General features: G+C 43.2%; 1 protein-coding gene across 5 annotated transcripts in view; it reads left to right on the forward strand.

Moving 5' to 3' along the window:
• The first annotated feature begins 375 nt into the window (after window positions 1-375).
• IFT74 (intraflagellar transport 74) overlaps window positions 376-12,142 on the forward strand; it is a 69,036-nt gene continuing 57,269 nt past the window's right edge. For 2 of the 5 annotated variants that reach the window (XR_007356587.2, XM_048849450.2), the window contains exons 1-6: window positions 376-446; window positions 2,322-2,465; window positions 3,808-3,943; window positions 9,385-9,433; window positions 10,133-10,231; window positions 10,424-10,484. Coding sequence is in view for 4 of the 5 variants with exons in the window: in XM_048849450.2 (XP_048705407.1) it covers window positions 2,346-2,465; window positions 3,808-3,943; window positions 9,385-9,433; window positions 10,133-10,231; window positions 10,424-10,484 (465 nt within the window). In the remaining variant the exon portion in view is untranslated. Of the gene's footprint in view, window positions 544-2,321; window positions 2,466-2,544; window positions 2,647-3,807; window positions 3,944-9,384; window positions 9,434-10,132; window positions 10,232-10,423; window positions 10,485-12,142 lie in introns of those variants that run through there. The other 3 variants (XM_048849451.2, XM_048849452.2, XM_048849453.2) reach the window with 3 other exon arrangements.

Consider the following 12,142-nt stretch of genomic DNA (forward strand, 5'->3'; position numbering starts at 1 on the left):
GGGAGACTGCATTTCCCAGCATGCGGAGCGCCAGGTGGAGAGGAAAGACCAGGTCGGAGATGGCGCGATGTATGCTGGGAGTTGTAGTCTCTGTAGCTCACAACAGTTAAAAGATGGCGCATTGCATGCTGGGATTGGTAGGCCCTTACTACAGCGGGGAGTAAGTTGGGACTCGCAAATTGCAATGTCCGAATGTCCTTTCCCAGCGCCCCTCTGTGCGGAGGTTCCCCTAGGCCTTTCCGCCTCTCCCTGTATTGGGGGGTAAACTGTGTATTCTTAGCGGGGGGCGGGACTCGAGGTCTCGCTCCTGGCTGTGGGAGGCGGCGGGATTTCAGATTCTCGCGAGAGTGGAAGGAGCGCGGCCGACGATTGGCTGCTGGGGCAATGGGGCGGGGCTGCTCGGTTGCTGTGATACTGCCGTCGCTCCGGGACGGGTCGCGAAGGAGGTAAATCGGCTCCAACTGGCCCTGGGGAGCGGCCGCTTCGGGTGAGACCGCGGGGCCGGGTCTCCAGCCGCTGCCCGCGTTGGGGGCCCGTCTCCCGGTAGGGCGGAACCCCGCGCTCCTGTCTGGCGCTCAGCCGCCATGGGGAGAATCGGGGACCGGAGCCGACTCTTCCCGTGACCCTCCCGGGAGGGAGCCGCCCCGCAGCGGCCGCCTCTAGTGCCCCCCCCCCCAGCGCTGCCCTAGTGTCGTTCCCCCCGCCTCCTCTATCCCTAGTGCCCCCCCAGCGCCGCCTCTTACTGCTCCTAGTGCCATCTCCTACTGCGCCCCCCCAAGAGCGCCGCCCCGAGTGCCCCCCCCCAACAGCGCCGCCTCTAGTGCCCCCTGCGCTGTCCTGGTGCCCCCCATCCACCTGCTCCATCCCTGGTGCCCCCAGCACTGCCTCCTAGTGTCCTGCATCCACCAGCTCCATCCCTGGTGCCCCCAGCACTGCCTCCTAGTGTCCTGCATCCACCAGCTCCATCCCTGGTGCCCCCAGCACTGCCTCCTAGTGTCCTGCATCCACCAGCTCCATCCCTGGTGCCCCCCGGCGCCACCTCCTAATGTCCCCCAGCACTGCCTCGTGACGACCTCCACTAGCTCCATCCCTAGTGTCCTCCAGTGCCACCCCTAGTGCCCGCACCCACCAGCTCCATCCCTAGAGCCCCCAGCACTACCTGTAGAAGCCCCTGTCCCTTGCCCCTCTCTAGTACCTCTCAGTGACACCCCTGGTGCTCCCTAACAGTCTCCATAGCCCAACCACCCCTCGTACTCCTCCAGTGCCCACCCCTAGTACTCCTCACAACTAGGGTTGCCAATTTTGGTTTGAAATATTCCTGGAGATTTCATCACATGACATAATCTTTAATTAAAGATGAATCTTCAATTCTTGGAGACTCCAGGCCAATCCTGGGGGGTTGGCAACCCTGCCCCCAGCCCCTGTGTCACTCCTTGTACTCTTTAACAATCCCCACTGCCCCTAGTGCCACCCCAGTACCCCCAAAGCTCCCAGCACTACCCCAGTACCCCCATGAATTCTCCCCACACTCCCAGTACCAGCCCATATTCCCCCCCGCAGCCCAAGTATCCCATCTTCCCCAGTGCCACCCCTAGTACCTCCCTACAGCCCCTGTGTCACTCCTAGGACTTCTTAACAGCCCCTAATGCCACCCTAATGCCCCCCATACCACCTCAGTATCCCCAGTGCCATCTTATTCCTCTCACACCTCCAGTGCCACCCCATATGCCCCCAGATCCCTAGTACCCCATCTTCCCCAGTGCTACCCCAGTATCCCCTAACAGTTCCCATAGCCTATCCACACTTATATCCCCCACAGTCCCCCAGTGCCATCCTGTATTCCCCCACATATCACAGTGCCACCTGTAAACCCCCCCCCCACAACACTAGCACCCAATACCCCCATCCTCCCTGTGCCACCCTGGCTACCCACCCATCCTCCTAGTAGCCCCAATGTAATCCGCACAACCTACAGAGCCACCCCTTATACTTCCTGCTGCTCCCTGTATTCCCCCCACATTCCTTGTGCTGCACCTTAAACTCCCCACCCACTTGAGTATTTCTAGTATTCCCACGGTGCTCCCTAGATACCCAGTACTCCCCGCAGCATCACACATTATTTATACTTCCTATATACGCTAGTACCACCTTATATCTGCTACATGTTCCTCATACCCTCAGCTGTCCAACACCCTCCATTCCTTCCCCAGCATACAACAAGCTCCCTTAGTCATGTAAAGGATTAGAAATGTAGTGGAGGGCGTCACTAATAAAGGATCAGTTCTAATTAAAGGACATGAGCATCATATGTTTCTTTCCAGAGAGAAGTTTAAAATAAATAGAAAATGGCAAGCAATCACAAGCCACCCACAGCTCGTCCTGCTTCAAGAGGAGGAATTGGGCTGACAACCAGGCCTTCTTCATCCTTGTTACGGACTCCAGCAGCAGCCAGAGTGGGAACAGGGGTGTGTTAAAGTGATTTAATATGTTTGTTTTGAATGTTTAGATTTTATCCTGATGTTTCTGTCATGAAGAATTGGGTGCCAGTAGTAACTGTAATTGAAGGTAGCCGTTTGAATTCTTTTTTGGTACTTCATATTTCTTTCTTCATTCCAAGAAGATTTGTCTATTGTATGTTAAAAGGAGGTGGGTTGGAAACTGTTATTGCCATATATTGGATGAAATATATGTTTTAGAGTTACTAGTAGAAAAAGCAAAAAGATCTGGTTTGTTAGAGATGTGTCCTGTCACCCTTCGTCGGTTGCCTTCCCCTATGATTTTGTTCATGTCATGGGAGTAATTTACACTGGGTCTTCAGATTGCCTCTGGTCCTTTTATTCTGGTATGGCATGCAAAGGCCAAGTAAAGGTCAAACCCATAGTACTTAAAGATTACTGGATCTACAAGCTTAGTGCCTCCCACATCTGGTATCCGCAAAGGAGCAAAATGCATTTTGCAGAAGTCGTAAGGCATCTGCTGATGCACTTTGGGACTAGAATAAACAGGGCTGAACTTTTGCTTTCACAGTACAATCCAGTTTCACAGTACAATCCAATTCCCTAACAGTCTCTCCTCTCCAGCCAAACTAGAGACATTTGTTTGGAGGAGCAACAAATTGTTCTTCCTTAATTTATGCACTTTTTGGTAGCCAGTAGGTTGCTTTTAGCCTACACCTCTGTTGAAGTAGGAGATTTTAATAAAAAGTAGGTGATTTCAATAAAGAGAAGCATTATATGTGAGGCCTGAGCATGAGACTTGTATGTTTTTCTCCACACATAAGTAGAAACCTGAGCTTTATGGAAGTTTTGGACAGGAAAATCTTGCTTTTCCTGACAATTAAAATAATAGTCTCACTGAACAGATTTTTTAAATCTAATGGGGGGGGTGGGGGAGGGAGAGTGGGGGAGGGAGAGTGTTATTGGAACTAACTGCTAAAAGATAACCACATAGCATGATAAACAAAACAGTAGGAATTCAGTTTACACTATCATTTGGGCAGAGGTCAAACCTGAGGAAGAAAAAGAACATCAAGAATGCAAAAAAAATAGCCTTGAGTCTCAAAAACAAATATAGAGAGATGTATGTGCTCGAGGTTTTGCTTTGATACTATACTATTTAGATTTACTTCTAAAATATTTGGTATAAATTATCACCTGCAAGAAAAATACCGCTAAAGATCTAGTATACAAAGTAAAATACATATGTTAGTTTCTAATTGTTAGAACAATCCAGACAAGCTTTTAAATGTTCCTCTTAACAACTGCATAAATATAACAACTGGTTTATTATTCTATTGTCTTTGTCTAGATGCCCCCTGGTACATCACGGCCTGGTACTCGTGGTGGTCTCCTAGGTACTGGAGGGGTGTTGTCATCTCAAATTAAAGTTGCAGACCGTCCAGTGACACAACAAGGGTTAAGTGGAATGAAAACTGGGGTGAAAGGTATTTTAATATATGAAGAATTCTCATCTTAATACAGGAAGATTTTTTTAACACTCTCAATGAATCAGTACAATTTTGGGGAAACTGGATGGCAGAGGATATTTTGTGGCTCTAGTAACTCTAGTGTGGGACAGAAACTTGAAATTTAGCACTGATAGTCACTAGGTCAGACATGTGCCTTTTAGAGTCCTTGGGCAGATTTGGCAGAATGTATAGGGGTTTAAAAATACGTCTTGCACATTATTTGAATAACGGCCTTACTGTTCATATCATGCAAGCATAAGTGAATTAGTTGAATAGAATATTCTGTCTGGGTGGGTGTGTATGGAATCTTAGTCTTGTCTCATTCCATAAAAAGTTTGATGTTCATGTGGAATTTGGAGCTTTGCCTGATCTATATGATCTACTAATGCTCGTATTGAATGAGGCAAGGGGGCAAATAAACCAGCCTCCTGAGTACACATCTTGTGCAAGACAGAGGGTCTTACAACTGTCTAGAAAATAGTTTCATGTTATTGAATGTCTGTGTTTTATCATTTTTCTCTTAGCATAGTTTCCGTGTGGAATATTTGTAGTTTTTAGAAAGAAAATTAAGGTTGCAAAGTGAAGCCCTCAAAAATCTGCTTCTTGTGCTAGTGCTTTATTATATGCTCTAGTTATGCAAACATGTATTTTGTGTATTGAATGAGGCAGGGTTACAGAGTGAATCAATGGGTCATCATGTGATTCCATCTCTCCTTTTAGGATAAATTCTTTTTTCAGTTACCACAGTGAAAATTCAGAGTGAATCATTAAGGCTCATGGACCTACTCTAAATTTACATTGCTGTAATTGAGAACAAATTTTGGCCCTCAAGGAACAGGATGAATGGCATATAGTGATTAAGGCCTTGGTCTGAGGACTTAGAAAATGTATTGTATCTTGAGTTTGATTATACTTCCTTATTTACAACCATAGAAAGATTTAGTTGATAAAGATCGTGACACCTTTAACTCAAAAGAAAAAATTCTGATTGCAAAGTCAAAAGTTTCTTATCTGTGTATAAGTAGATTTTACAAGTTCAGAGAAGATATGTATCTTTAAAACAATCTTTAAGATCTCTTTTATAACTTCAGATTATTTTTATGACTCTTTATGAATCGTAACAATAAGATTTCCCCAAATTTGTGAAGAGTCAGAATAAGGGACACAGGGTAACAATTTAAATGGGAATCCTAAAGCATTTCAAAACACACAGAAGTGAGTCAAATGTCTGAGTCAAATGTCTAACTCAAATATTTGTGTAAGACTAAAGCAAATTCATTAAATGATTCAAATTTCATATTATTCTCTGTAGTTTTCAGGTTATGATCGAGTAGACTGTTATGCATAGAAAGGAACTCCAGTAAGAGACTTCATACTTTCATCCTGATCTTGCAAAATGTTAATTTTATTCTCCAGTTATTTTGTAGACTGTTCTGCATTGTCTACCTTCTTTTCTAATACCCCAATTTTAGAACGCACTAAATCACCACTAGCCTCAAATAAGTCACATTTTGACTCGAGGACATGAATCACAGAAAGTGTGGAAGTTAGTGAGGTATCTGAAATGTTTTTCAAGGAAGAGTAATAAGGAGTGAACTGAACAAATTACACTGTAAGGAACTACAACTAATAGGGATTAGGGAAGGGAGAGACACACTAATGAGTCCCTCCTTCTACTATCTTTGCTTTTAGAAAACTCAGAAGTAGCAGACTTCTCTATGCCTGAACACTGCTTATAGTATTCACATCTCTTGGGAGACATTTGAAAAAAATAATATTAAAAGAAGAAGGCATAGATTGAGTCTCCTTCAAGCACTGCAGAACAATATTTAAATACTTTACTATACAACAAATGTTTATACAGTTGTAATCACATTGAACTCACCCACAATTGGACTATGGTTTGATGTCAGAAATACAGCTCCAGGGTGAGGGGACTTCAGATGTCCTTCTTCGAGATAGTGGGTTACAGCTAGAACTGTTGGTTTTAATTCCAGGTTGTTCAGTTTAGGTCCCAAAATTCCTTTCACGGCTGTCATAGAATCATAGACTACCAGGGTTGGAAGGGACCTCAGGAGGTCATTTAATCCAACCCCCATGCTCAAAGCAGGACCAATCCCCAACTAAATCATCCCAGCCAGGGCTTTGTCAAGCCTGACCTTAAAAACTTCTAAGGAAGGAAATTCCACCACCTCCCTAGGTAACGCATTCCAGTGTTTCACCACCCTCCTAGTGAAAAAGTTTTTCCTAATATCCAACCTAAACCTCCCCCACTGCAACTTGAGACCATTACTCCTCGTTCCGTCATCAGCTACCACTGAGAACAGTCTAGATCCATCCTCTTTGGAACCCCCTTTCAGGTAGTTGAAAGCAGCTATCAAATCCCCCCTCATTCTTTTCTTCTGCAGACTAAACAATCCCAGTTCCCTCAGCCTCTCCTCATAAGTCATGTGTTCCAATCCCCTAATCATTTTTGTTGCCCTCCGCTGGACGTTTTCCAATTTTTCCACATCCTTCTTGTAGTGTGGGGCTCAAAACTGGACACAGTACTCCAGATGAGGCTTCACCAGTGTCGAATAGAGGGGAACGAAAACGTCCCTCAATCTGCTCGCTATGCCCCTACTTATACATCCCAAAATGCCATTGGCCTTCTTGGCAACAAGGGCACACTGTTGACTCATATCCAGCAACTCGTCCACTGTAACCCCTAGGTCCTTTTCTGCAGAACTGCTGCCTAGCCGTTCGGTCCCTAGTCTGTAGCTGTGCATGGGATTCTTCCGTCCTAAGTGCGGGACTTTGCACTTGTCCTTGTTGAACCTCATCAGATTTCTTTTGGCCCAATCCTCTAATATGTCTAGGTCCCTCTGTATCCTATCCCTACTCTCCAGCATATTTACCTCTCCTCCCAATTTAGTGTCATCTGCAAACTTGCTGAGGGTGCAATCCACACCATCCTCCAGATCATTTATGAAGATATTGAACAAAACCGGGCCCAGGACCGACCCTTGGGGCACTCCGCTTGATACCGGCTGCCAACTAGACATGGAGCCATTGATCACTACCCGTTGAGCCCGACAATCTAGCCAACTTTCTATCCACCTTATAGTCCATTCATCCAGCCCATACTTCTTTAACTTGCTGGCAAGAATACTGTGAGAGACTGTGTCAAAAGCTTTGCTAAAGTCAAGGAACAACACGTCCACCGCTTTCCCCTCATCCACGGAGCCAGTTATCTCGTCATAGAAGGCAATTATATTAGTCAGGCATGACTTGCCCTTGGTGAATCCATGCTGACTGTTCTTGATCACTTTCCTCTCCTCTAAGTGCTTCAGAATTGATTCCTTGAGGACCTGCTCCATGATTTTTCCAGGGACTGAGGTCAGGCTGACTGGCCCTGTGGTTCCCAGGATCCTCCTCCTTCCCTTTTTTAAAGATGGGCACTACATTAGATTTTTTCCAGTCATCTGGGACTTCCCCCGATCGCCATGAGTTTTCAAAGATAATGGCCAATGGCTCTGCAATCACATTCGCCAACTCCTTTAGCACTCTCAGATGCAGCGCATCCGGCCCCATGGATTTGTGCTCATCCAGCTTTTCTAAATAGTCCCAAACCACTTTTTTCTCCACAGAGGACTGGTCACCTCCTCCCCATGCTGTGCTGCCCAATGCAGTAGTCTGGGAGCTGACCTTGTTCGTGAAGACAGAGGCAAAAAAAGCATTGAGTACATGAGCTTTTTCCACATCCTTTGTCACTAGGTTGCCTCCCTCATTCAGTAAGGGGCCCACACTTTCCTTGACTTTCTTCTTGTTGCTAACATACCTGAAGAAACCTTTCTTGTTACTCTTAACATCTCTTGCTAGCTGCAACTCCAGGTGTGATTTGGCTTTCCTGATTTCACTCGTGCATGCCCGAGCAATATTTTTATACTATTCCCTGGTCATTTTGTCCAATCTTCCACTTCTTGTAAGCTTCTTTTTTGTGTTTAAGATCAGCAAGGATTTCACTGTGAAGCCAAGCTGGTCGCCTGCCATATTTACTGTTCTTTCTACACATTGGGATGGTTTGTCCCTGTAACCTCAATAAGGTTTCTTTAAAATACAGCCAGCTCTCCTGGACTCCTTTCCCCCTCATGTTATTCTCCCAGGGGATCCTGCCCATCAGTTCCTTGAGGGAGTCAAAGTCTGCTTTTCTGAAGTCCAGGGTGCGTATTTGCTGCTCTCCTTTCTTCCCTGTCCTCTCAAAGACTCCAATTTAGCTATGCCCACTAAGCATTGGGAACAGCTGAGGGACAAGATGGGGTGAATAGGAACTATTGGCAACTCATAATGTCTAAGGCTGGTTCTATACCAGCCCAGACCCCAGCATTGTTTAGAGGTCCTTTATACTATGTCTTGTGGCTATGGCTCCAAGGAGGTTGGTACATCAACCAATGATTTCTGGGACACAACAGTCTATGACCATGCTACCAAAATATCTCCTATGTTGGAGGTGGCTTGGAGTTGGTGAAAGTCCCATTGGCTGGATCAGCTGTCTTTACAGTCCATTTGCAATATGGGGCCATATTGTAGAAGAGAATCTATCCTAAAATCACTGCTGAGCAGGTGAAAAAGAAAGGAAGGTATATAGCAGCTAGACTTACAGTAGATTGTCACCCAGAGAGAGCCCGCTGATTCATATGTCACCGCTTTATGCTGTGCGGAGAATCTGTTTCTTTATGTGCTGTGATGTTTAGCCTGAAGAACTGGGAGAGAGCATGTGATGCGCCTCAAGGTGATTTCAGCTTTATACAAAGAGTGAAAAGAGATATAGCGCAGGGCAGGGAGAACCTGTTTTTTAAAGGACTTATTCAGCCTGATGGCATGGCTGGGCTGGTACAAACCGCAAGAAAAGTCAGTCAGAGCGCGGGAGGCTGGAGCAGCATAGAGGAACCAAATCTAAACGATAGATGAGGCTAGATCAGCAATGGAGCTGAACGTGAAATTCTAGGCTTAGCTGAGGTGGAGAGTGTAAGAAAAACAAAGTGGGGTTGAAACTCTGTCCTTGAATTAAGTGTTTCTATGATGCTTTTTAACGTTTATGTCTTTATTTTTAATATGTGCTTGGTTTTGGTAGAGAACACACATAGGGCAAATTACAGCAGGTTTTATAAATCCTCCATCTCTTTTTAGGATGAAGTCACCTTCCTGCAAGATTCATCTCAGAAACTTTCAGTTGCTTAAGTAATCTAAATCCCCACCAAAGCCTAACATGTATCTCTGATTTCATCTGTATTGGTTGAATAAAAGCTGTATGAGGACATTCTGAAGGTGCTTGTTCTCTGTTTGGAGTATAACTTCAGCTCGTCCTTTGTGAACTTAATTTGTCTCATTAAAACACATTATCTTCTAATAAAATGTTACTTGTTCTCCTTTGTTAGGTCCTCAGAGACAGATTATGGATAAATCCTATTATCTTGGACTGCTTAGGTATGTTAGTGACAACACTTTCAAGCTGTAGCATAGTTAATGTCTTCTCCCTCCCCACACCCATATCAAGGAATAAAATACAACATCATAAATCTAGTAATAGCCATACTTATTAATGTGGATTAGGTTGGCTTGTTCACTTATGTTGAAATTCTCCCTGTTATAAGGCTTTTTGGGATGAGGAGGGCCTTTGTAGATCCTCTATCCTGGGGTACATTTCGCCCTTAATTCCAAGAATAAATTTGCTAAATTAACATTTTTCATTATTGCCCAAGTATCTTATAAAACACTTTGTCATGTTCAGTAAAATTACTGTGTTGGATGGGCACTCCTAAATCATATCCTCTTACATTTAGAGGCTACCCATGTTGTGAAACTGTTGTGGGATTGTTCTACTGGAACAACTGAACAATTCTACTTTACACTTACACCAAAGAGGAGAAAATACTCTAAATTTAAATAAAATGAACTTTTTATGCTATCCGAGTTCAGTACTTTATAACGGTTTAAGAGTTTATCCAAGATAGAACCCCTTTTTAAATTTCTTTAGCTGATCCTAGAGCTGTTTGAGACAATCTGTAATACAAGAGAGATGGCTTGAATACATATACATTTATAATCTAGTATTAGCTTTATCCTACAGTATTTTAGTTGTACATTTTAAGCATACAAGTAACTTTTTATATTTCTTTTCTATAGAAGCAAAATAAGTGAACTCGCAACAGAAATAAATAAACTTCAGAAAGAAATAGAAATGTATAACCAGGAGAATTCTGTCTATCTGTCATATGAAAAGAGGTGAGTCATGTTGCAGTTAATGCAATGTTAGCATACCCAAATGTCTTGTCAGGACCTTGTCTTTTGTTATATCAGACTTGCATATCAATACCGTGCAACCTAGAAAACGATAAAAATGAATACTTGTTCTGATTTTGTTTTGCTGTATAAAACACTTAATCTCATAAAATTGAATTTTTGTTCTTTATCTAGGGCAGAGACTTTAGCTGGTGAAATCAAAGAATTTCAAGGTCAACTAGCGGACTACAATATGGTATGCTATTGTTAGCTGTTTCACACTAGATTTTCCCCCCATTGCTTTTGCATGGTGCACATACGGGTTTTAACTTAGTATTTTTTTTGTATGACGTTTCTCCATTAGAAAGATTTACTGTTTAAAACTGCTTTAATTCACTTATTAAAAAGGAAACAAATGCTTGCATAGTTGTCATAAGGATATGTACACCCACACATACATTTTAGTCATTTTATGGTTAGACGCAACCTCCCCCAACAATATCAGATTTGATGTTTATTACAGTATGTCATTTGAAAAAATAATTTCACTTGGCTTTTCAGTGAAGTCTCTGATTATTTGATCAATGACCTCAATGATAATTTGGGAGTTGTTGATATAACATCATAAGTACAGCCATACTGAATGAGACCAGTTATCCATCTAGCCCAGTATCCTGTCTTCAGACAGTGGCCAGTGCCAGATGCTTCAGAGGAATGAGCAGAATAAGGCAATTCGAGTGATCCATTTCCTGTCATCTAGTCTCAGCTTCCGGCATTTGGAGATTTACGGACACCTGGAGCATGGGATTCTGTCCGTGACTATCTTGGCTAATAGCCATTGATGGACCTATCCTCCATTAACTTATCTATTCTTTTTGAACCCAGAATTCTTCACAACATCTCTTGGCAACAAGTTTCACATGTTGACTCTGTTGTTTGAAGAAATACTTCCTTTTGTTTGTTTTAAACCTGCTGCCTATTAATTTTATGGGTGACCCTGGTTCTTGGGTTATGTTCTTGTACACTATTCATGATTTTATAGACCTCTCTCATAGTCATCTCCCCCTTAGTCATCTCTTTTCTAAGTTTAACGGTCCCAGTCTTTTTAATCTCTCCTCATATGGAAGGTATTCCATACTTCTCATCATTTGTGTTGACCTTCTGCGTCCTTTTCCAATTCTAATATATCTTTTGAGGTGGAGTGACCAGAACTACACACAGTATTCAAGGTATGGGCATACCATGGATTTATATAGTGGCATTATGATATTTTCTGTCTTATTATCTGTCCTTTTCCTAATGGTTCCTAACATTCTGTTTGCTTTTTTTGACTGCTGCTGCACATTAAGCATGTTTTCAGAGAACTGTTCATGATGACCCAAGATCTCTTTCTTGAGTGGTAACAGCTACTTTAGATCCCCTAATTTTGTACGTACAGTTGGGATTATGTTTTCCAATGTGCATTACTTAGCATTTATCAACATTGAATTTCATCTGCCATTTTGTCACCCAGTCATTCAGTTTTGTAAGATACCTTTGTAAGATACCTTGTAACTCTTCGCAATCTGATTTGGACTTAACTATCTTGAGTAATTTTGTATCATTTATATATTGTGCCATCTCACTGTTCACCCCCTTTTCCAGATTATTTATGAATATGTTGAACAGCACTGGTGCTGAGACAGATCGTTAGGGGAACCCGCTGTTTACCGCTTTCCATTGTGATAACTACGCATTTATTTGACCCTTTGTTTCCTGACTTTTAATTAGTTACTGATCAATGGGAAGACCTCTCTTATCCCATGCTTGCTTATTTTGCTTAAGAGCCTTTGGTGAGGAACCTTGTTGAAGACTTATGAAAGTCCTATTACACCATTGTCCACATTCTTGTTGACACCCTTAATAGTTCTATTA

This window comes from Caretta caretta, chromosome 5 (genome assembly GCF_965140235.1).
Source record: "Caretta caretta isolate rCarCar2 chromosome 5, rCarCar1.hap1, whole genome shotgun sequence".
Classification (NCBI taxonomy): domain Eukaryota; kingdom Metazoa; phylum Chordata; order Testudines; family Cheloniidae; genus Caretta; species Caretta caretta.